Below are 21,325 nucleotides of genomic sequence, written 5' to 3' on the forward strand. Positions count from 1 at the left end.
CAAATTATTGTTAAACAAAAAATATATATTTTACAATTTTTGAAATTCAAATTTAATAATTATTTTTTTTTAATTTCTCATTTTTCAACAAATAACGGTAAACTTCAGCTAACTATTTCACGTTCGAATTAATTAATTGTTGTAATTTTAACTTTTAATAATAACGTTTTCCTCAAGCACTTCAACATTTTGGCCACTTAAAACGGTAAATATTTAATTTTCGTCTTTTTATATCAACACTTCACACACACACACACACACAAAGAAATTAGTTGCAATAACAATGCTAATAAAGTTGATAAGTTTTTAGTTACTAGTAAACGTTCATTGCTACTGACCATCTTCACTGGGCTGCCACTGCGTGGTTAACTAGACGATTGAAGCTCTGCAACTGATACTCACACCCAAAGCCTTTAACCATTTATAGACCAGCTCCCTTCTCCAGAGCGGCTTTGGCCGCTAAGCGTCGCTCGGAGCTGTCGTCAAGCGACATTAACTAGTCTTTGTAGGTGCGTGTATGCATGTGAGTGCGTGCGCCCGTGTGACCAGCGCCAATTCAGTGCCAAGTTCGTGAACTCTGCGCCTGCTATCTGTCAGCCCTCTGCGCAGCTGCATTATGACATCTGCCTACCAATACAAATAGAAATAGCAAAACTCATCGACACACACACACGCACACATTTGGACATATGTAAATGGGCATTAACAGCAAAAGCAACGCATTTCGCTACCGTTTCACACGATTTGCATTTGCATTTCTGTTCGGCTTAATTGGTTGATTATCAAGACGACGCTAAGCGCCCGCGGCCACAGACGCAACAACGCCACAATCCAACGGAACGGAAGGGATACACACACCTATAAATATTAACCGAGCAACACTAGTACTACTTATCACAGTTCAATGCTTTAATGCTCAAGTTTATGGCTAGAAGCAGTCTTTAGTCGCTTAGTTGCCACTTAATGGCCGATTCATTGCCCGCAATGTGTCAAAGCTGTGCAACAAATTTACAAAAGTGCTTAATATACGAATATTATATTCATAAGTAGCCATATTATGACTATTTGAGCTGCTCATATTAAAATTGATTGTCTTATTAAATTATTTGCCTTGTTATTGCTAACCTTCCCTTCCTATTGCTTCATTATTATTTATTTCATTTTTAATTTTTTTGTTATTTTTTTTTAGAGTTTGCGCATTTATTTTGTTAGAGAAAGAAAAGTACTATCTTAAAATGATTAAACGAGTACTTTTCACACAAACGAACACACATAAACATACTCAAATACATAATTAGTTGCTATCTCTAATTTACACTCGAGTCGTCTGCGCAAGCGCATTGATACGGTCGCCCACTTCCACTTCTCGCTATGTAAATGAACTTTGATTGTTTCAAGCGCACTCCCAAACAAAAAATTGAAAAGGAAATGGTTACAGTAACTTTGGCTTAATCAATTGTAATTTCATGCGATTTGGAAATCCATTGTTCCAGATGCGCTCCATAAGCAATGAAATACTGACTGAATGAGATAGTTGTTGGAAGTTCACCACGATGTTTGCACTACCCAAAAGGAAACGTCTGCAACCCTGTAAAGTAAACCAGCATGACGAGCTCAGTCGATTTATCCATGACTGTATGTCTTCATATACGCGAATTGATCCCTAACATTTTGAGATGTCGATTTGAAATGCTGAACATGTCCTTTTCTTGCCATGAAGCTGTTCATTTCCGGAACTACCGAAAACTAACATACAACTATAGTATATGCAAGGTGCATTTCAAAGTAAAGTGGACTTAAACAAAAAAAACAGAACAAATGGTTTTTTCGGCAAATTTATTTTATTCAAAATAGTCTCCTTCTGCTTCCACACAGCTTTTTGCATAACGCTTTCCTTTCATGAGCAAATGCTTTTTCCGAAGTGGAAGAAGTCGCACGGTGCCATATCAGGTGAATACGAGGAGTGGTTAATGGTTAAAACGTGATTTTTGGTCAAATATCGTGATCGATCGTGAGAGAAATAAATTTGTGCGGAACAAACCGTGCACATACCTTTCGTAAGTCCAAATGTTCGATCAAAATGCGATAAATTGATGTTTTACCAATTTTAAAACCAAATTTAATGTTAGCTCTTTGTTCGAAGCTCATTTTCGCACCGATAACACAAACATACTGACACTTAAAATGCAATAACTTCACTTCCAATCAATGAAATGTCATGAAAGTCTCATTTTACATTCGATAAAGCAGATTCTAACTGTGGCAGATCCCTTGTAGGGAAATCATTTTTAAGTGGTGATCCATTTCGAGATTCCCTACTTTTTTAACGAAGAAACACCGAAACTTCAAATTGAATGCGAAATGTTTATTATAATTCGAAAAAACATTCGTTGGCATTTATTTTTTGAAAATTATCTTCTTCGCATGTTGGCTGCGGCTACGACTCAGATGGTCCATCCGTTGAATCCAATTTTCGATGACTCGTTCGAGCATTTCGACTGATAACAGTTGAATAACACGCGCGATGTTTTGCTTCAAAGGACTGAATGAATAAAAGTCTGACGGGATGTGTGGGAAGTGGCGCCGCCGTTTTGAAACAAATGTCGCCGATATCACGAGCTTCAATTTCAAGCATCAAATAGTTGGTTATCATGACGCGATAACGGTCGTCATTGACGGTTATGTTCTCACCGGCATTACTGTTGAAGAAAGCCGGCCCACAAACCGCACCAAACCGTTGGTTTTTCTGGATGAAATAGCAGCTCTAGAATCTCTTCAAGTTGCTCTTCGCCCAAAATGTGGTAATATTGTTTGTTTACATACCCATTTGGCCAGCAAAAATTTGTCATTTTGTTTAAAAAAAACTTCTGGTCTTCTTGGAATGTTGATACATTTCAAGAGCCCATAAGCGACTTCAGTTCTTTCGCAAGCTGTTGTTTATGCTTTCATTTAAGATCTTGACGTAAAATGTGCCAAATCGTTCCATACGTCCGTCTGGGTTGTGCCGAATCGACTCTCCTCGGTCTTCGTGTACGCTCTTAGCTACGACTGCCATATTTTCCTCGCTGCGTGATGAACGTGCTGTATTCGGTCAAATAGTATCCAATAATGCATACTGGTTCTCAAGATGAGTGATGGTGTTGCGAATAGTACGCTTATTACGCCGATTATGTTGACCTTAACAGGAAAGACATTATTGGAAGAACGTGAATTTTTGTAGTAAAGCTGAACGATTTTTAAACGTTGTTCAGCAATAAGCCTTTCCATGATGAAATGACAAATAATAAAGAACAAAAATAACATGACCGCTTGACACGACTCACTGGTGATCTTTCATAAAAAAAGCTGTTGAAGTACCTCTACTTGGATCACTCGTTATAAATCCTAGCTTCCAATAATACTCAAAATTTATATGTTCGTAATTTTGTTTGCTTTTATAGTATATATTTCGGTCAGTGTGGAAATATAAACGAAGACATTCTGAAGTAAGTGGATGTAATTTGTCATACCGTTCCAGCCTCCCACATATCTAATTTTTATATTTTCGGCTCTCCCTTCTATATTATTTCCGAATATATTAGTTGTTGTATAGGATATTTGAGTAGATAATGCATAGAAGAACAGCCAGTGAAGTTTGCTGATAAAAATTTTGAAAATCGCCAAATATTTCATTGTTCAAATAGCTTCGCCAAATATTTTCGCGCAAAAAAAAAAAAAAAAAAAATTCGCGCATTTCGCATTTTGTCTCCAACTCCGCTTCCATTTCCAATCCAAAGCTGATTTTGCAAGCAAATTTCTATTGTGCACATTAAGTGGCTTCGCTTTAATTTATGCTTTTCAATTTGTGCAGCAATAGCCACTAGTTGCTCTTTGGTCCGAGCACAATTCATGTGTTCGTCTTGTCATTTCGGAAATTTAATTCGGTCAAAGCAATCGCGTTGCACATTTTTGCCATTTCTAAACGAAGATAAAATGTCATTTTAATTGGTTATCATTTTAAATTTGCTGTGATGGCGCGCTGTTAACGCCCATCATACTCGATGCTCAGAGCATTTATCGATTGGGGAAAGGTGTGGAGTTTCACTTGGTTAAGTACATGTGTGTGTGTGTGCGTTTCCGTTTGCGGAGTTGTAAGTGGTTGGCAAATTGTTTGATTTTGCTTTTAGTTTTTTGCAAACCACTTAATCATTGGAGACGTTTCGACTATTAATTAATAAAAAGGTTTAACTCTGTGCGATTAGGTAAACTTATTAGCATGTGGCCTTTAACAGTTAAGTGGTGTGCGCGTATCTTTGCTGCAAAATGAAAGGAAAATGAAGTTAATTAAACTTCACCGAGCAATTTTATTTTTCCATGTAACTAAACGCACTCGATTGGATTTTGAATTGGGTTAAATATATTGGTAGTACTCCAAAAATATTTTATTTCCAAAAGCAATAATAAATTGCCTGACACCTTTCGTTAACGTTTGTCCAAGTTTCAGCTGCTGATTTTGGGATTATTTTCATCTTATTCCGCAAAGCAAAAGTTGTACAGGTGTTAAGCCAGAGGCTTCAGAGCAGTAGGGTTCTATGTATTAAGAAAATATACCAAGAAGCCTGATTGCTTATTGCCATTGGAATAGAATTTCCTACAGATATTGTTCCAAACAAGTTCTACTTGACTTTCTGACAGACGTTAACTCACTCAACCGATTGGGCTGCGTCAGTTATACCACGATACTCAAATACGGATTTCAAAGACGCAACTGATCTGCTTTTAGCGTATTTTAGTGGCAAAGTGTCGCAAGTTATATTAGTAATCTTCGGGTCTAATTTTTTGGTTCAGGGCTCTTCATTAACTTCGGATTATATTTTTTAATTATCAAGAAGTTTAAAATGATATTGTTTCAATTTCAAATCTAATCCATAGCTTAGTCTAATCTGTGAATTTAGTGTTGACAAACTTAAGTTGTTGTAATTATCGTTCTTACTGAGAACTAATCTCAACCGGAAAAAAGTTTCTTAATAAGAGGCGTTTGTTAATTTCGAGGGACGTAACAAAATTTTGAGGAAGATTACGCCAAATTTCGAGACGATACCTTATCAAATAATGGGTGACCCAAGTATGCATGAGTCTTATGGTCAACATAATCGGCCTACTGAGCGTACTATTCGCAACACCATCACCCATCTTGAGAACCAGTATTCATTATTGGAGACTATTTGACCGAATCCAACACGTCCATCACGCAGCGAGAAAAATATAGCAGCCGTAGCTAAGAGTGTACACGAAGACCGTGGAGAATCACTTCGGCGCCGTTCGCAGCAACTTGGACTGACTTATTGAGCGACTTGGCGCATTTTACGTCGAGTTCTTAAATTAAAAGTGTTAAAAATATAACTTGTGGAAGAACTGAAGTCGAACGACCCACCCAAGCAACATCTATGGGGTCTAGGAAATTTACAAGAAAATCCGACGTTTTCGAGCCAAATTGGGATGAAGAGCAATCTGAAGAGCTTCAAGAGCTGCCATTTCATCCATAAAAAACAACTGTTTGGTGTGGTTTGAGAGCCGGTGGAATCATCGGTACATATTTTTTTCAAAATGATGCCAGTAAGAATGGCATTTTTGCAAAATATATTCAATTTTTCATACAACCCTTTCATAAAATGATGGATCTTTCTGGCTTGCCCTACGAACTGCTTCGTCATACTTCAAACAAACCCCAGTTTTAGTTTTTTTTTTGCATATTCTCTTAACATTCATTTGCATAACGGATTAATTATATTTAAATACAATCTGTATATTAATCGAACAGTTGATTAAAATTTCGACAGATGTCAAATTTCGTATATCAAATCAATTAGTTCAACATTAATATAAGTTAGTTGTAATAAAACAGGTGTTAGTTTGAATTATGAGAGTGGAAAAATAGACAAACACACAAACTCCTACGCATATAGGTATATAAAGTGGTATATATATGGGCATTTACATATATATTATGTACATAATGTATATTCATGCACATATATGTGTATATTCATGTTTACGCGAACTGTTTCGTATGTGAGCGTTTTTATTGCTCAAGGCCATATGCAATTCGGTACAACATACATATCTATATATATGTTGATATATGTTTATGTAAATCGGTTAAATTATGCACCTACTTACATATATTTGCTTAAAATCATGTTTAGGCATAAAATCCGATGTATATATGCTAATGTTGCTGTGAACTGGACCAACTAAATTCAATTTGTGGCAGGTTTGTGCTATAAAAGTGAATGTATTTATGCGATTTTGACTTAATGACTTAAAAGATGCATCAAAACAAAGAAATAGTGTAAATGTTTCAATAAAACAAGAAATGTTCATAAATCTAATTAGGTGGCGACATCTCTACGTGTTGTTGTTCGATTTGATAATTGCGATTTATATGCTATGTAAAATACATAAGAGGTTTTTTTATTTTAGTAGATTTTCTAATCTTGTTTTTGATCGGTTTCGAAATGTTTTAAATTTAAAATGATAGGCCTCTGTTAAATCTCCTCCTCTGTTTAAATAGTCTATGTATGGTTTAGATGTGACGATATTGTGAGGAAATTATAATTTTGCACAACTTTGCATTAACTTAAATAGATTTGGGGGTAATCAAATCGCTGATAAGCAGGAGAGAAACAAATCTATTGCGGTAATGTTCAGATTTCATTATGTCAAATTTATTGACAGTCGCTGTCAACTAACTTAAGGGGGTATTCTACTCTAGAAGTTTGAAAAATTCGATTTTTTTTTATATATTTAAAGTCTAGACTCTTAAGAACATATCCTCCAAAAGATTTTTAAAAATTAAAATTATTTTAAGAGCTACAGTTACTTTAGTGAAGATACTGCCGGTACTGCCTGAAGGTACTGCCTGAAATTTGACTCACTTTTTTAAACGCGTTTTTCTCGAAACTACTTTTTTCCACACAGTACCGGCATTATCTCAAGTTCTATACAACCGATTTACTTGAAATTTTGTGTGAACCTTCCTTATATAATCCTTTATCGTTCCTACCAGCATCGTGTCAAAATTTTAGTTTTTAATATTTTAAAAAAATGCAGGAATTTCAAAAAAAAGGCGTAAAAAATGATTTTTATTTTCAGGCAGTCGCCATTTTTCAAAAAAAATTTTTTTTTTGTCTTCCCTGAAATAGGGACTATAACAGCATCCTTACTGATTAAAAATTTCTTTTGATTTTTTTTTCAGACCACCAGGAGATTCAATGCCACCAGGACGCGCCATTCTTTTACACCTGTCTCTCCTCCCCCTCTAATTATTTTAATTTTTAATATTTTTTTGGAAATTTTTTTTTCTGTATTCTTAAGATATCAATAAAAACACCATAAAAAAATGGATGGTAAAAATATTTTTGTGTTTTTTTTTGTAAATAAAATTCAAAATTTGATTTCTAGAGTAGAATATCCTCTTAAAACATTTGTAATATCAAGCGAAGACCCTAAAAATGTCAGCGAAGCGGCACCATTATGACAAAATTGGGACTACAGATTAGGCTTCAGTCAGACCGTACCATAGAGGAAACTTAAAAAAAAAATACTCATCGTAGGGGTACTACTCCTTTTAAAGGCGAAATACATTTCGTTAAAAAAATTGCGCTAAAAAGTGTTTTGTTTTAAGCGAAATAAGTAAATATGTCATTAAAATATATATACGATTGCATTCGTAATTTATTGTCACGATAAAGCCTACGCCATAAACAAATGTAGATATAAATAGTTAAGAGTCGTAATAGATTTGCTTTAATAGCGGCATATCTACTTAGGCCACTCAACGCCGTGAATTAGCAATGAATTAACCCAAACGATTCACGCATTGAAACCCGAAGCAAGCTCGCTATCAGAGTTGCAAAAAACAAATAAAAAATTGCACGCATGATTGGCGACAAAGCCTAAAGATGCTTGGAATTAAATTATTGACTTGAAACGCTGCAGATTGGCGTGAAGCGAAGACTTGCCGCCAGATTTATGGTTACAACGTCACAGCTGATGCGTTAAGCGAGGTCATAAAGTGGCAAATTCCAATTCAACCACTAACTTCGAGTGCCGGGGAGAGAGAGAAAGAGAGGGATTGTGAACATGGAATGGATGCTTGTGAAGTCTAAAGCGGTGAGCGCAAAGCGTTGGTGGGTCTCAAAGACAAAATTTTGAAAAAATAGAAAAATAAAATTAAATAAAAATTAAGAAAATGGGTCACGAACTAGTCCCACCAGCTGTCATTTATCAGATATAAATGTAAACCAACCGATTTGTTACTATTAAGCTCATTTTGGGCTGTGAAAATATGTACGCCCAACACGCTTTACTGTTATTTCGACATCACGCAACTTGCTTGATTTATTAATGATGTACTCACACCCTTACAAATATTAATATTCATTCAAATAAATAAATTATTAAGTAGCAAAATGAAATAGAAATGTTTTACATAAGTCTAAGTGTTACACTTTCGCATTGCTTCGTCCGCTGAGTGATAATATGCTAATCGATTCAGCGCAATCAAAGTCTCGAACTATGCAAAAATTAGCATTAAAAAATCATTTTAAAGTAAAGGCAATTCCAAAATAGGATTGAGAAAAAAATTATTTGGGCTTGTCGTAGACATAACCACCATTTGCGCCATACACTGTATCGCTGGCTATGCGCGTCGTAAGCACACGAGTGTTGAGGCCGTCTATGGGCTGTGGTGTGTTGAAATCGCCGCCAGACTGTTGTTGTGAAGCTGTTTGGTATGGTATGCCGGGGAAACCGCCCCCTTGTGATGGGAAGCCTTGACCTGGGAAACCTGTGCCGGGAAATCCAGCTCCCGGAAAGCCAGGTCCTGGAAAGCCTTGGCCAGAGAAACCCTGTCCAGGAAAAACTGCTCCCGGGAAGCCCTGTGCTGGGAAACCTTGGCCAGGGAAGGTAGCTCCCGAAAAGCCCTGCCCTGGGAAACCTGCACCCGGAAAACTTTGGCCAGGAAAACCTTGTCCAGAGAATCCTGGTCCAGAGAAGCCTGGTCCAGAGAAGCCTGGTCCAGAGAAACCTTGTCCAGGGAAACCTTGTCCTGCGAAGCCTGGTGCTGGAAAACCTTGTCCTGAGAAACCCTGTCCCGGGAAGCCTGCTCCAGTGAAACCTTGACCCGGATATATTGGCCCACCAAAGCTAGGTGCAAATCCAGCGCCTGGAAAGCCACCAAAGCTGGGTTGGAAGAATGGATCGCTCGCAGACTCACTGGCTGTGTTATCATCTGTGGAGCTTTGGTGTGCTGTTGCAAGGGGCTCATTATCTAGCGATTGCTCGACATCCTTTAAAGCATGTGAGTTACCATTGGCCGATTCGTCAAGTAAAATAACATCCAGTTGAGCCTGTGGTACTTCATCGTGTTGTACTGGTGGTTGCTGCGGCGCTGCAAGTTCTTGACTTGGTGCAATGTGATGTGGTTTACTGTGGTAAGGAGGCAAGTAAGCGAGTTTCAAATGGCTGACATCGGCGATACTCAACGCAATGAGAGCATGGAAGATAAGTAATTTGGAAAGCTGGCAACCAAAAATCACGATATTAATTTGTAGTCTTCGAAAAAAAATCTTTAAAACTTACCATTTTCTATTAGGAGAGCGCAAGCGTGCCGCATGCGTGTAGAACTTAGAATGCGTACTAAATTCAGATTGCTTTAAGTTGGCTAGTTTTATAGTTTTTCTCCGTCGAAAAAGTTATTCAACTCTTAGTATTTATTTTCTTGCTTTCTTCGCCCCGACTTTCTTATGCTAACAAATGTGGTCTAAGAACGCCAATAAAGGAGAATAGCGATTACTTAAATGGTGGCTAATTTCGCGTAGGTATTACAGGTAGCTTCTTCGATTCTTAAAGAACCAATGTTAAGTTTTAAGTGTAGTTTTTTTGGTACTTCGCTGACCTCTTTCTTCTTTTAAAGCATTAACCTAAAGAACTGTCCAAAAACATTTAACGAGTGCGTCTTCAAATTGATCTTCTGCTTTTTTTGATTGGCATCTTTTTGTTTTCTTCGTCAATTTAATGACTAAATTTAGTTATTTGTGCGCCTAATCAGTCAATCTTGATGGTTTTTCGTGCCTAATTTCCATATCGCAGCATCTTAAATTAATAGTTTTATATTCACTTGGCATTATACCATGAGGCGAACGTTGACAGAAGACAGTGGCGAAAAAATTTAACAGAATAATGAAATAGTGTGCGTAGAGCAGAGGCTGTGCATATTTAGTAGGCTAGTCTTTTATATAATTTTGCTTTCGTAACCCCTTCTTCATATTGCATAAAGAAGGGCATTGGCGTTTCGGACTTTAAGCGCCTAAAAGTAGACAAAATCAATAAATTGGTATAAGTGGTCGTTATCAATTTTAAGAAAGAATGAATTTATGAATTTAAAAAAATCAAAAGACATTTAGTGTACCCTACAAACTAATTGAACAATTTTTAGGGTAAACTAAATTTCTTTTGATTTGTGGTTGGCAATTGGTGAGTAGATTTTGCTGAAATTTATACCCGACCGCCTCGAAAAATGCCAAATATTTTGAAAATTTTGTTTCTTTCATAAAATTTTGAATTTTTCTGTCTCTTTTTAATATTATCTTCGATTGACAATTTATATATTTTTGAGACTAAATTAGAGCAAATTATGAAAACCGGGTACAATAGTTTTCCGAAAGGTTTGCAAAAGAGCTGAGAACCTTTTGATAGTCTAAGAAAAATCAAAGAACTTTTATAAAAAAAAGAAACTCAGCTGAGGTCCTTTTGAAAGCCTAAGAAAGATTAAAGACCATTTATAAAAAACGGAGCTGAGGACCTTTGAATAATCTAAGGAAAATCAAAGAACTTTTATTAGAAACTGAGCTGACGACCTTTTGATAATGTCAGGATAATTAGAAAACTTTTATATCCTTTGAGAACCTCTTTATAGTGTCAGAGAAATGAGAGAACTTCATAAAGAACAAAGGTGAGGTTCTTTTGATAAAGTCAGAGAACGGAAAACTTTTTATTAAAGACAGATAAGTAAATAAAATCAAAGTACTTTTTTCCGAAGTTCCGTCTAATTTCATAAAACCATATTTAGAAAACCTATAGAGTGGAATTTAATTCTAGCCGATAATTATCGAAAAATAATGTTTTCGATTATTAATAAATAAAAACTCCTGGACCAATTAATTTTTTAAAACAAAAATTTATTTTATTGCAATAACAAAAACTATCTACACTATTTAAGCTATTCAAAGTGAATGAGGTAGTACAAAGTGTTTTCATGGTTTAAGTATGATGTACCTAGGGCAATTCAACAATAAACAAAATATTGCCAAGGTATTCTATATACAAAAACGATTCGACGAATCGCAGTTTCAAGCGATTTACTTTCTTCTGTAGACGTAGCCACCGTTGGAGCCATACTGGGTGCCAGCACTGCCGCCAGAGTATGAGGGGCCAGAAGGACGACCGCTAGAGTAACCGCCAGCGCCGCCGCTATAGTAAGAGCCACCGGCACCACCAGCACCGCCGCTGGAGTAACCACCGGCAGCGCCACTTGAGTAACCACCAGCGCCGCCACTTGAGTATCCACCAGCTCCGCCGCTTGAGTAACCACCGGCACCGCTAGCTCCACCATATGAGTAACCTCCAGCACCACCGGCACCGCCGCTTGAGAAACCGCCAGCACCGCCGTTAGAATACCCACCGGCACCGCCGCTGGAGTAACCGCCAGCGCCTCCACTTGAGTAACCACCGACACCGCTAGCTCCACCATATGAGTAACCTCCAGCACCACCGGCACCGCCGCTTGAGAAACCGCCAGCACCGCCGCTCGAGAATCCGCCTCCGCTACCGCCTGAAGAGTAAGATGGACCAGAGTAGACTGGAGCTGGAGCGGGAGCAGAGTAGACTGGAGCAGGTGGTGAATAGCTTTGTACAGGAGGCAAGTATTCCTCGGATGGAGCAGAGTATCCAGAACCACCACTGGAGTAAGAACCACCAGCAGAACCGCCAGAGAAACCAGCAGAGCCACCAGATGAGTAAGAACCGCCTGATGAATAGCTTGGACCAGCTGAACCACCGCTGGAGTATCCACCACCGCTACCGCCTGAGTAGTATGATGGAGCAGAGTATACTGGAGCTGGAGCTGGAGCGGAGTAGACTGGAGCAGGTGGTGAGTAGCTTTGCACAGGTGGCAAGTATTCGTTGGATGGACGAGTAGCACCACCTGAAGAGTATGAACCTCCAGCACCACCTGAGGAGTAAGAGCCGCCAGCACCACCCGAAGAGTATGAACCACCAGCACCACCCGAAGAGTAGGATGGACCACCATAATTGGAAGAGGGTGGCAAATATTCAGTTATTGGAGCCGGTGCGGGACCATGGCTGTGGCCGTGACCGTGTCCGTGACTGAGTCCGCCATGACTAGGTGGCAGGTATGATCTCGACAAATGGCTGACATCAGCTGAAGCAATGGCGACCAACGCAAGAGTGACTACAACGAAGAGTTTCTGAAATTAAAGAAAAGTAAGTTTGTGGAGAAACATTTGGTCGTTAGAAAGCATAATCTCAGATTTCAAGATCTTAAGACTTCAGCTTTATAATAATTTGTCGAGTTCACCCACCATTTCGTTCCGATGAGTTGTGGTCTGTTCGAAAAGGAGGAGACTTCTTTGCTATACAAAGAAAACGTTGGAACTGATGCTCTTCCACCAATTGTCTCACCAATTTATACAAAAAATGTATGCTTACATGCTTATTATGTTTTTGCGGCACAAATGACCTCCGTCTCACACACACTCACACATTACTACCGTTAAACGTAACGCGACCTCTGCAATCACATAACACTTGGCGATGAAGTTAGGTCCGCTAAACGAGTTTCAACGATTTACAATATGTATGTACGAGAAATGTGATAATGCTTCGTAATATCACCAAAGCAAAAAATGCAAAAATACAAAATCTAATAAAACTGACAATAAAATAGGTGAAAATAGTGGTAAAGAGATTACACCAAAAAACATAGTTGGTAAGTGTTTCACTTTATAATTCTCACAACATCGCCAACATATCCTCGAAGTTAGTGATTGATTTCATGCTCTCATGGAGAGGATAATATATTTTCTAGATCTTCCTACATTAATTTATCTAAAATTACCACAAGCGAGCAGCCTAACGAAGGACCTGGACCAAATTAAGATATCAAGTCCATCAATATTGGTCAAATCGAAGGGCTCGAAAATATTGACCTCGTCGTTTCGTGCAGCTATAGTTAATCTGTTGCAGAGTGAACTAAGAGAAATTCTAGTTTCCTATGACACATCCAAGACCATAAAATAGTAAAAAATTATCCATCTCACACTAGGATTAGTAGTCCTTTGAAATGCTAAATGGAGGTTCAGTTTAATTGCTGAAGTAGCCGTCATGCCGGACGTCAATGTTTCTTGCGCATTTTAAGGGCGACTTGATATCTAATTATGCAAACAACCTGCCATCTGCTGTCCTTTCGAAACCGTGCGAGTAAAAAATAAGCGTGTTTTTTTGTCAGCCCTTTTGGAAATTTCATTGTAAATCGTTTTTAGTGACTTCTGTATTGGTTCGGTAACAATACGGAAGACACTTTTGGCAATGCCATCAGATATTGCGTTTCCCGAAATTCCTTTGTGGTCTGGAAAAAAGTATATATAAATGGGAGATTATAGCATTAATTGCCGATCGCTATCGATGTATATATTGATCTTTCCTGATCGCAAAGATTTCCTCCTGTAAATTCAGTATTCGAGAAGCTGGAAATGTCACCTGAGATCCAAGGCTGAGCAAGATATTCCGACTTCCATTCTATTAGCCATTCTTGATTCTATGCTCGAAGGCTCTTATACAGAACTCACCTAACGTCACCAATCCTCCACTTCAACGGCAAGATTAACTTGAGTACCGCGGTGTAACATCAACGCATGAGGCCCGGGGTAGACCAAATGTGGAATCTATCATCCTCTTACACGCTTACGGCACCTTTTTCACCTTCACCTCCACATTGAGTTTCCACTTCAGTTTGCTATCCAAGATGACGTCTAGATATTTGGTATGATCATTAACTGTTAATTCAACTTCTTCTTTCGCAATTTGGCGCCAATTCGAGATACCAAGTGCAACTAGATGCCCTCTCCACCTGATCTCTCCAACGAACTGGAGGTCTTCTTCCTTCTCTGTTGGCCTCGACGGGTACTGCGTCGAATACTTTCAGACCTGGAGTGTTTTCATCAATATGGACGACATGACCTAGCCAGGGAGCGGAGGACGGAGTCATGTGTAAAAGTTCTCTAAGAACCATTCACCTGGGAATGGCTAGAAACGATTGTTGTATATATGACTCAAGTAGCGTTCGACTGACGGTCTTAGACCAAGTATCCTGTAAAGTGAGAACGCGAAACATTCTCTCCGCAGAGTTGTGCGTTGGGTTTGGGACTTGCCACATAAAAAAACACTACCATTGAAGAGAAGGAAACAAGCTTATCGGCTTTTATCTCTAACTAAATTGTGCCTATGAAGTTGGCCGTCAAGTGCTATTAAAGTTCACTAAAAGCTTTCTGAAATGTCCATGTTAACGTAGTCCTCAACAAGTGATCGTAGATCCGTTCTAAGTTGGTATGGACTATTTGAGTGTGGGATTTTTCTTTGACAAAGTATGAACTAAAGTCCTCTTCTAAGTCTCTCAATTATTCCAAGAACTTTGTTATTCTCTCGAATACGGCACATATTAACTTCACTCCGACAGGGAAGTGGGATTTAGCTATTCATAATAGGTATTTACGATCAATTCGTTATCAAAAAGATCACATTCTATCGCATGTTTGAGGAAGCAGGTAACGCATACCAAAGCAGCTCCTAAGTAGAAAAAAGAGACTAGTATCGGGATCTACTGTTGCATTAAAATGTGTAGGCGCTTGACCCCGCTTGGCACTTGTAAATTTTTTAACATATATGGAGTTAGTGGTCAGTGGTTCAGGTGGGTAGCTGTGCAGCCCCTTAAAGTCAGTGCCATTGCGCTTGCCATTGATGCACACATTTAGTTTATGCATTTATGTATTTAGTGTTGGCGTGTGTGCGGCCTCGAGAGGTCGCACAGTGAAAATTACTGCCGCGAACTACAAAACTAAAAATGTGAGCTTGCCGATGCAAATTGTTTGCAATTAAAACTACAAAATAGAAACGAATTTGGATTTAATTAATTTTTTTAATTAATTTCGTTTTTTGCACTTGATGCGCCATGGCATCTGGCATCTATGTCGCGTAGTGGCCGACAAAGTCAAGTCAACTAAATGTTTCGTATATTAAACATATGTTAATTTAAGTTAATGATGGCGAAAAAAATGCGAATGCGAAAATTATAATGTTATAAGTTATGATAAAGTTGTCGTCGTTTCTTTTCGTGAAAATAATAAAAATAAATATTAAAGTGAACGCGCCGAAAAGGGAGTGTCTGCCATAAGCGCTGTGATTAAAAGTTAAATCAAAACCAAAATAGAAAAATTAAAACGCTTCAAATCAACAAATGGTGTCAAAATTTTATCAGACACAGTAAAATGCCGCAACGCAGCAAGCATAATTTCGCATGAAAACGATGTTTATAGTTTAGTAACTCAGCACTGAAAGGTTTAGGCCCAAGTTAAAGTGAGCTTAAGGGGGCGCTAGAGATTTATAAGCGCTGTGGTAGCATTTTGTTCATTCTAAATCAACTTTTTATGGCAGTAAAAAGTATTACCAAGCATTTGTAAAACATAGTTTTGTTACTTCTCAAACCTTCACAAACCACCTGAGCTACGAACTCGTTATTGACAACCCGAAAGCCCCTGTACAAGCACACAATGTACTGCTAATCAAACTTGTATTGCATTACCGGCAAACGAGCCGAGTTGCGCCGCTTAGTCGCCTTGCTGACTAGCGCGCTGGCGTGAGTGGGCGCGTATGCGTATACCACTGAACTGTGTATTTGTGTTAGTGGCGCGCTCTAATGACTGCCTACTTAGCGGCGCGCAAAGTTGAGACTCGAATGTTTGCTAATTCAAGTTGATTAGAAATAAAAAGAAAATTAATGCATAAATGCATTTCAACTTCACAGTTTGATTATATTCACTTTATGCAAATTTCTCTTACGGCTTCATTGAATTTCTCTTCGGGTTACATGCATTTCTTTCATTGTCTTTTTTTCCGCAAAACCCTTTACACACATACTAATGTATCTTTCCAAAACTTACATAATTTGTTTGTCATGCCTAAGCGCTCGCTGGTCAAACAATAAAATCGTCGATAGCGCCATCAGCAATTAATCCACTTTCTTGGATGCGGAAATACCGAATGAACTTAAAATCACATGCACGTGTTGCCACTAACTGTAAAGTTATAGCTGAGAATCCGAAACGTGTCCGACATTTGGTAAACTTGTCTATACAATGCTCTAGACTGAAGAGGATCGGTGGAATGATGTACTGGGTTGCAAAACAGCAAAAGTCATGGAAAAGCTATAGATCTTAAATACAGAAAGTTTCTACGAGACTCGCGGAAATCGTAGGAGCATGGTTATAATGAACAGTGGCCATAGTCTAGGGCTATTAATAGCAAAGAATGAAATATTCCTTCTCAGCTTTAAAGAAACAATAAAAGAAAAGATACTATACTGCAATAGGCGTCCACTAGCATATAATTGAGACGACTTGAGCGCTATTGTGGACTTGGCCAAAATGTTGAAGATTGTGACCACCCCAATAGGTAAGAAGAAGAAGTACGATTTTTTTCTGTTAAAAGGAAGGAAATATTAATGGGCTTTGAAATAACATTGTGGTTTTAACAATATATGGGTTTCTAAAAGAAATTTTCTTATTTCCAAAAGTGGAATGTAATGCAGATCGACTCCTCGTAGGGCAGCGATATTAGACTTGGGCTTTGCGATTTTGACCTCCAGACCTGTGAACTAATGTCTATACTTCTTATTTCCAGCAACGGTTACTGCACAATGAAACTGGTATGGGTACTAAGCAACAGCGGTATTGCAGGAAACTGCATGGCTGATGAGTTTGCATGGATATACTTTAGTCAATAACTGGATAATATGAACAGGTAGGAACTCCATTGGCTTATTGTGATTCTTTAATAAGTATCCCTTAGGACAGTCAGCAAGCGTTGGTCAACTGCTAATAGCTGTGCAGTCGCACGGGCAAAAACTTGCCCAGAGTAAATGGTACGAGATCTAATGAACTCTTCGCTCTTAGCAAAGTCCATTTTCAATGTTTGTAGGAGTTTTAATTGGATACTGTTCCATCGGAATTCATGTGGTAAAATTGAAGATGTCAGTTGCTTCACCTGTTTGATAGAAGCTGATACAGAAATATCTCAACACTTCTTCCTCATATGTTTCGCCTTGGCCAGATTAAGATCAAAACACTTCGGAATTCATACTTTTACACATCCAGAAGAAATGAGAAAATATAAATAAAGCTCTTAAGCAAATTTGTGAGAGGTGCGGGACGGTTTGCCGATAGCTGATGACTACTCTTGGAGTTTTTCAGCTGTATTCATAAAGGACAGTCCGTATAAAACAGTCTAAATATGATCTCCAACCCATATGGAATTATCAGCCATCTAAAGTAACCTAATTTAAATAATTATCGCTGAAGACACTGCTAATCGTCCTTAGAATAGACGCATGATATAACACTTAAGAGCAGATACATTGTAGACTCAATATCTGGACACCACCACTCGTACTAAATTAGAATATGTGTACTAGATACTAATATTCTAAATAAGTTCACTCTGGATCTCTTCTTAGGTACAATATGTATCAGCATGAGGAAACTGATTGGTTATTGATTTTTGTTCTGAAAATAACTCTTACGGGGTAAAAGAAATCTATTTAGGTATGATTCCTTCTTCGGACCGAAGTCAACCGCCTTCACTCAACTACACTATGGATCTGATAAGAATTATCATTTTCGCACTTTGTAGATTTTGAACTCAGCAATCATATTCATGTAGTTAGCTTTCCCTTAAGATTTAGTTATTTCCAGTCAATGTGTAAGTTACGACTATTAACAAGTTGTAAATACATATATTATATTATAAGACCCTTCGAAAGCTGTGTCCCTGTCCACGAAAGCTCTTAGCCAAGCTTCTAACCATTAATATAGCAAATTAGCAAAGCTCAGAACCCATTGGAGTAAGACAGGCGTCTTAAACTTGCTGTCATGTTGAAGCTGTTACTTCATCAATTTCTTTGTAAAAAGTTGCATAATTTTTTACCTTCGTAATAGGAATATGGGCTTGCCTACTGTAACGTAAAAGCAAACTTTCGCAAATATTTACATATCAAAGCCAATATTGCCATCAAAAGATTGCAAGAATGAGACAAAGCAAATATGATGCGAGACTCTTGTAAACAAACGCTTCAACAGAAGCAGGTGTTAAAACAGCTAAACTCGGGTTTAGAGAATTTCAAGAGAAGCGTTTTAGACTTACTTTTTCTATCTTCAATACCTATCTGTTATAATTACGTTTTTGTACTGTCGCAATAATGCAAAGACTTTTGATGTAGGTGAGCTATAGCCTAATACGATTTTTGATTTTTTTCTTTAACCAAAATATTCGAATTAAAAAACCACAAATTTTTAAATATAAAATTAAAATGGATTTAATAAAAAAGAGTTTACTATTTACAACATATTGTTTGAGAGCAATGAGATGGTTGTTTGTGACTCGTATGTATGAACTACTTAAAGTAATACAACAGTAAAAGCAAAAAAAAAAAACAAAAAAAAATATTCCTACGGTGTCTTAAGCACAAAAAAAAGTACGACTAATCACAGTTCCAAGCGATTTACTTCTTTTTGTAGACATAACCACCGTTGGAGGCATATTGGGTACCAACATCGGCGCCAGAGTACGATGAACCGCCCGACGAGAAGGATGAACCGCCCGACGAGTAGGATGAACCACCCGATGAGTAGCTTGGAGCAGCTGGAGCCAAGTAAGTGTTAGATGGGCCAGAGAATCCAGAAGAACCACCGCTCGAGTATGAACCGCCGCTGGAGTAAGAGCCACCAGCAGAACCACCAGAGATGCCAGAAGAAATACCACCAGATCCACCGGATGAGTATGAACCACCTGATGAGTAGCTTGGAGCAGCTGGAGCCAAGTAAGTGTTGGATGGGCCAGAGAATCCAGAAGAACCACCGCTCGAGTATGAACCGCCGCTGGAGTAAGAGCCGCCAGAGATACCAGAAGAAATACCAGCAGAACCACCAGATGAGTAAGAACCGCCTGATGAGTAGCTTGGAGCAGCTGGGGCCAAGTAACTGTTGGATGGGCCAGAGAATCCAGATGAACCACCGCTCGAGTATGAACCGCCGCTAGAGTAAGAGCCACCGCTACCGCCTGAGGAGAATGATGGAGCAGAGTATACTGGAGCTGGAGCTGGTGCAGAGTAGACTGGAGCTGGTGCTGGAGCAGAGTAWACTGGAGCTGGAGCTGGTGCAGAGTATACTGGAGCTGGAGCTGGGGCAGAGTACACTGGAGCTGGAGCTGGAGCTGAGTAGACTGGAGCTGGAGCTGGGGCAGAGTAGACTGGAGCAGGTGGAGAGTAGCTTTGTACAGGTGGCAAGTATTCGTTGGATGGACCAACAGCACCACCTGAGGAGTATGAACCACCAGCACCGCCTGAAGAGTATGAACCACCAGCGCCGCCTGAAGAGTAGGAACCACCAGCACCACCCGATGAGTAAGAACCACCAGCAGCGCCACCCGAAGAGTAAGATGATGGTGGCAAGTACGTCCTCGACAAATGGCTGACATCAGCCGAAGCGAAAGCGACTAAGGCAAGAGTGGCAACAACGAAAAGTTTCTGTAATCAAGCAAGAGAGATTGAATGAGATAAAGAGAGCACAGTAGACGGTATGTGTTTGAAAAGAGTATGAATTTTGAGCCGGATAATAGCCGTTATATTTGGTACATTTTATAGACGAATTAAAAAAATATTAAAAAACTGTAGTTAGGGAAATTTACACGCTTAGTAGTCCAATGTTTAAAATTTTTTTTAAAAACATTATTTAATTTTTTTAAGTACACTTAACAGTTCTGTTCCACAATGAAATGTTTTATAGGTTATAACTATTTTTGTGAACCAGTAGGCACTAAGATGACACTTTATCACACGTGCAACATCGTTTTGAGTACAAAAAAGTCGTATCCACTCCAAAAGCTCTTAATTTGATAACAGACAAGCACTTCTACACTTATCAAGAAGGACTTAGCGGTAACTTTGTAGTCACAATACAGTCACCTTATGATTTTTAAAACAAGAGTCAAACTATAATTTTATTTAAATTGTTTGTTTTTTTCTCGTACACCCACCATTTTGCTCCGATGATTTAATGTGTGGTCTATGGGAAAGGATGAGACTACTTAGCTGTACGAAGAAACCGTTGGAACTGATGCTGTTCCCCCAACTGACTGACCAATTTATACAAAAATTATGCTTACACGCGAAATACGATTTCGATGTCCAAATCACCTGCCCGCTTACAGCGTACCCCGCAACCACCAATGACACCATCAACACCGGCCGCAACACTCTAGCACGGCAGCAGCGGTGGCAGCATAACGCTGCGCCACGCAACGACGACGCGACGCTAGGGCCGGCAAACAAGTTTTAGTGATTTACAATGCATACAACAACATTTAGATAAATAACAACATTTAAATGCTACCTAGAGACCCCTAAAAAATCCAAAAGCACAAAAGTAATAAAAACTAGCAAAAACCAAAAAGCAAAAACAACTAAAATAACAAAAACATCTTTGAAGGTGAAGACAGCAGGCGCGGAGACCAAGGTGTCAGCGCGGTTGTAAAACATAAACCACCGGAAAACAAAAACAAAGCGCGAATGGGTTAGTCGGCGAAAAAGCTAATAAAATAAGGAAAAAAAAGTGAGGTGAGAGATAAAAGTAAAACCAGAAAAAAATTAAATTTACAAAGAAAGACTTAAAACGCTTACAACAAAAGCAAAGCGCTGGTCTACATATGTTAATCGCAGGCAGATTCATACTTAAGCTGGCTGAGGCAAAGTAAGTCAGTGACTTTGGTTTCGCGCTTGCGCGTGAAAAAGGCTAAGAAATTAGAAAAAACACAATTGTTACAGAAGAAGGAAGAAACAATAAAAACAGGAAAATTAAAAAACAAAATAAATAAATAAAAATTAATTAAGTAATACCCAAAAAAAAAAATGTTAATAAATAAGTAAAGTTAAAATAAA

At 38.5% G+C, this 21,325-nt stretch overlaps 4 protein-coding genes across 5 annotated transcripts in view; all 4 read right to left on the reverse strand.

Moving 5' to 3' along the window:
• LOC108974244 (extensin-like) overlaps positions 1-410 on the reverse strand; it is a gene marked incomplete in the record, with an annotated part of 5,517 nt that extends 5,107 nt beyond the window's left edge. Inside the window, 1 exon segment of the mRNA XM_018941954.1 lies at positions 339-410. Coding sequence (XP_018797499.1) covers positions 339-341 — 3 coding nt within the window.
• A 7,936-nt stretch (positions 411-8,346) lies between these two features.
• On the reverse strand, positions 8,347-9,716 carry LOC108974221 (elastin). Its single transcript, XM_018941929.1, has 2 exons — positions 9,625-9,716; positions 8,347-9,563 (listed from the first exon to the last, which is right to left on the reverse strand). The coding sequence occupies exons 1-2, from the start codon at positions 9,625-9,627 to the stop codon at positions 8,628-8,630; spliced, it is 939 nt and encodes a 312-aa protein (XP_018797474.1). The 5' UTR covers positions 9,628-9,716; the 3' UTR covers positions 8,347-8,627.
• Positions 9,717-11,201: 1,485 nt separating this feature from the next.
• Positions 11,202-12,731, reverse strand: LOC108974210 (loricrin-like). 2 transcript variants are annotated; one of them, XM_018941914.1, is made up of 3 exons: positions 12,645-12,731; positions 11,813-12,530; positions 11,202-11,674 (listed from the first exon to the last, which is right to left on the reverse strand). In XM_018941914.1, exons 1-3 carry the CDS (start codon positions 12,645-12,647, stop codon positions 11,403-11,405), a joined length of 993 nt encoding a protein of 330 aa, XP_018797459.1. In that variant the 5' UTR covers positions 12,648-12,731; the 3' UTR covers positions 11,202-11,402. The 2 variants fall into 2 exon arrangements, with proteins under 2 accessions (XP_018797459.1, XP_018797458.1); XM_018941913.1 differs by having other exon boundaries at positions 11,202-12,530.
• Positions 12,732-18,680: 5,949 nt separating this feature from the next.
• Positions 18,681-20,513, reverse strand: LOC108974209 (loricrin-like). Its single transcript, XM_018941912.1, has 2 exons — positions 20,425-20,513; positions 18,681-19,915 (listed from the first exon to the last, which is right to left on the reverse strand). Exons 1-2 carry the CDS (start codon positions 20,425-20,427, stop codon positions 18,893-18,895), a joined length of 1,026 nt encoding a protein of 341 aa, XP_018797457.1. The 5' UTR covers positions 20,428-20,513; the 3' UTR covers positions 18,681-18,892.
• Between the last annotated feature and the right edge of the window lie 812 nt (positions 20,514-21,325).

The sequence above is a fragment of the Bactrocera latifrons genome, unplaced genomic scaffold (assembly GCF_001853355.1).
Source record: "Bactrocera latifrons isolate USDA-ARS-PBARC rearing strain unplaced genomic scaffold, ASM185335v1 scaffold_54, whole genome shotgun sequence".
Classification (NCBI taxonomy): domain Eukaryota; kingdom Metazoa; phylum Arthropoda; class Insecta; order Diptera; family Tephritidae; genus Bactrocera; species Bactrocera latifrons.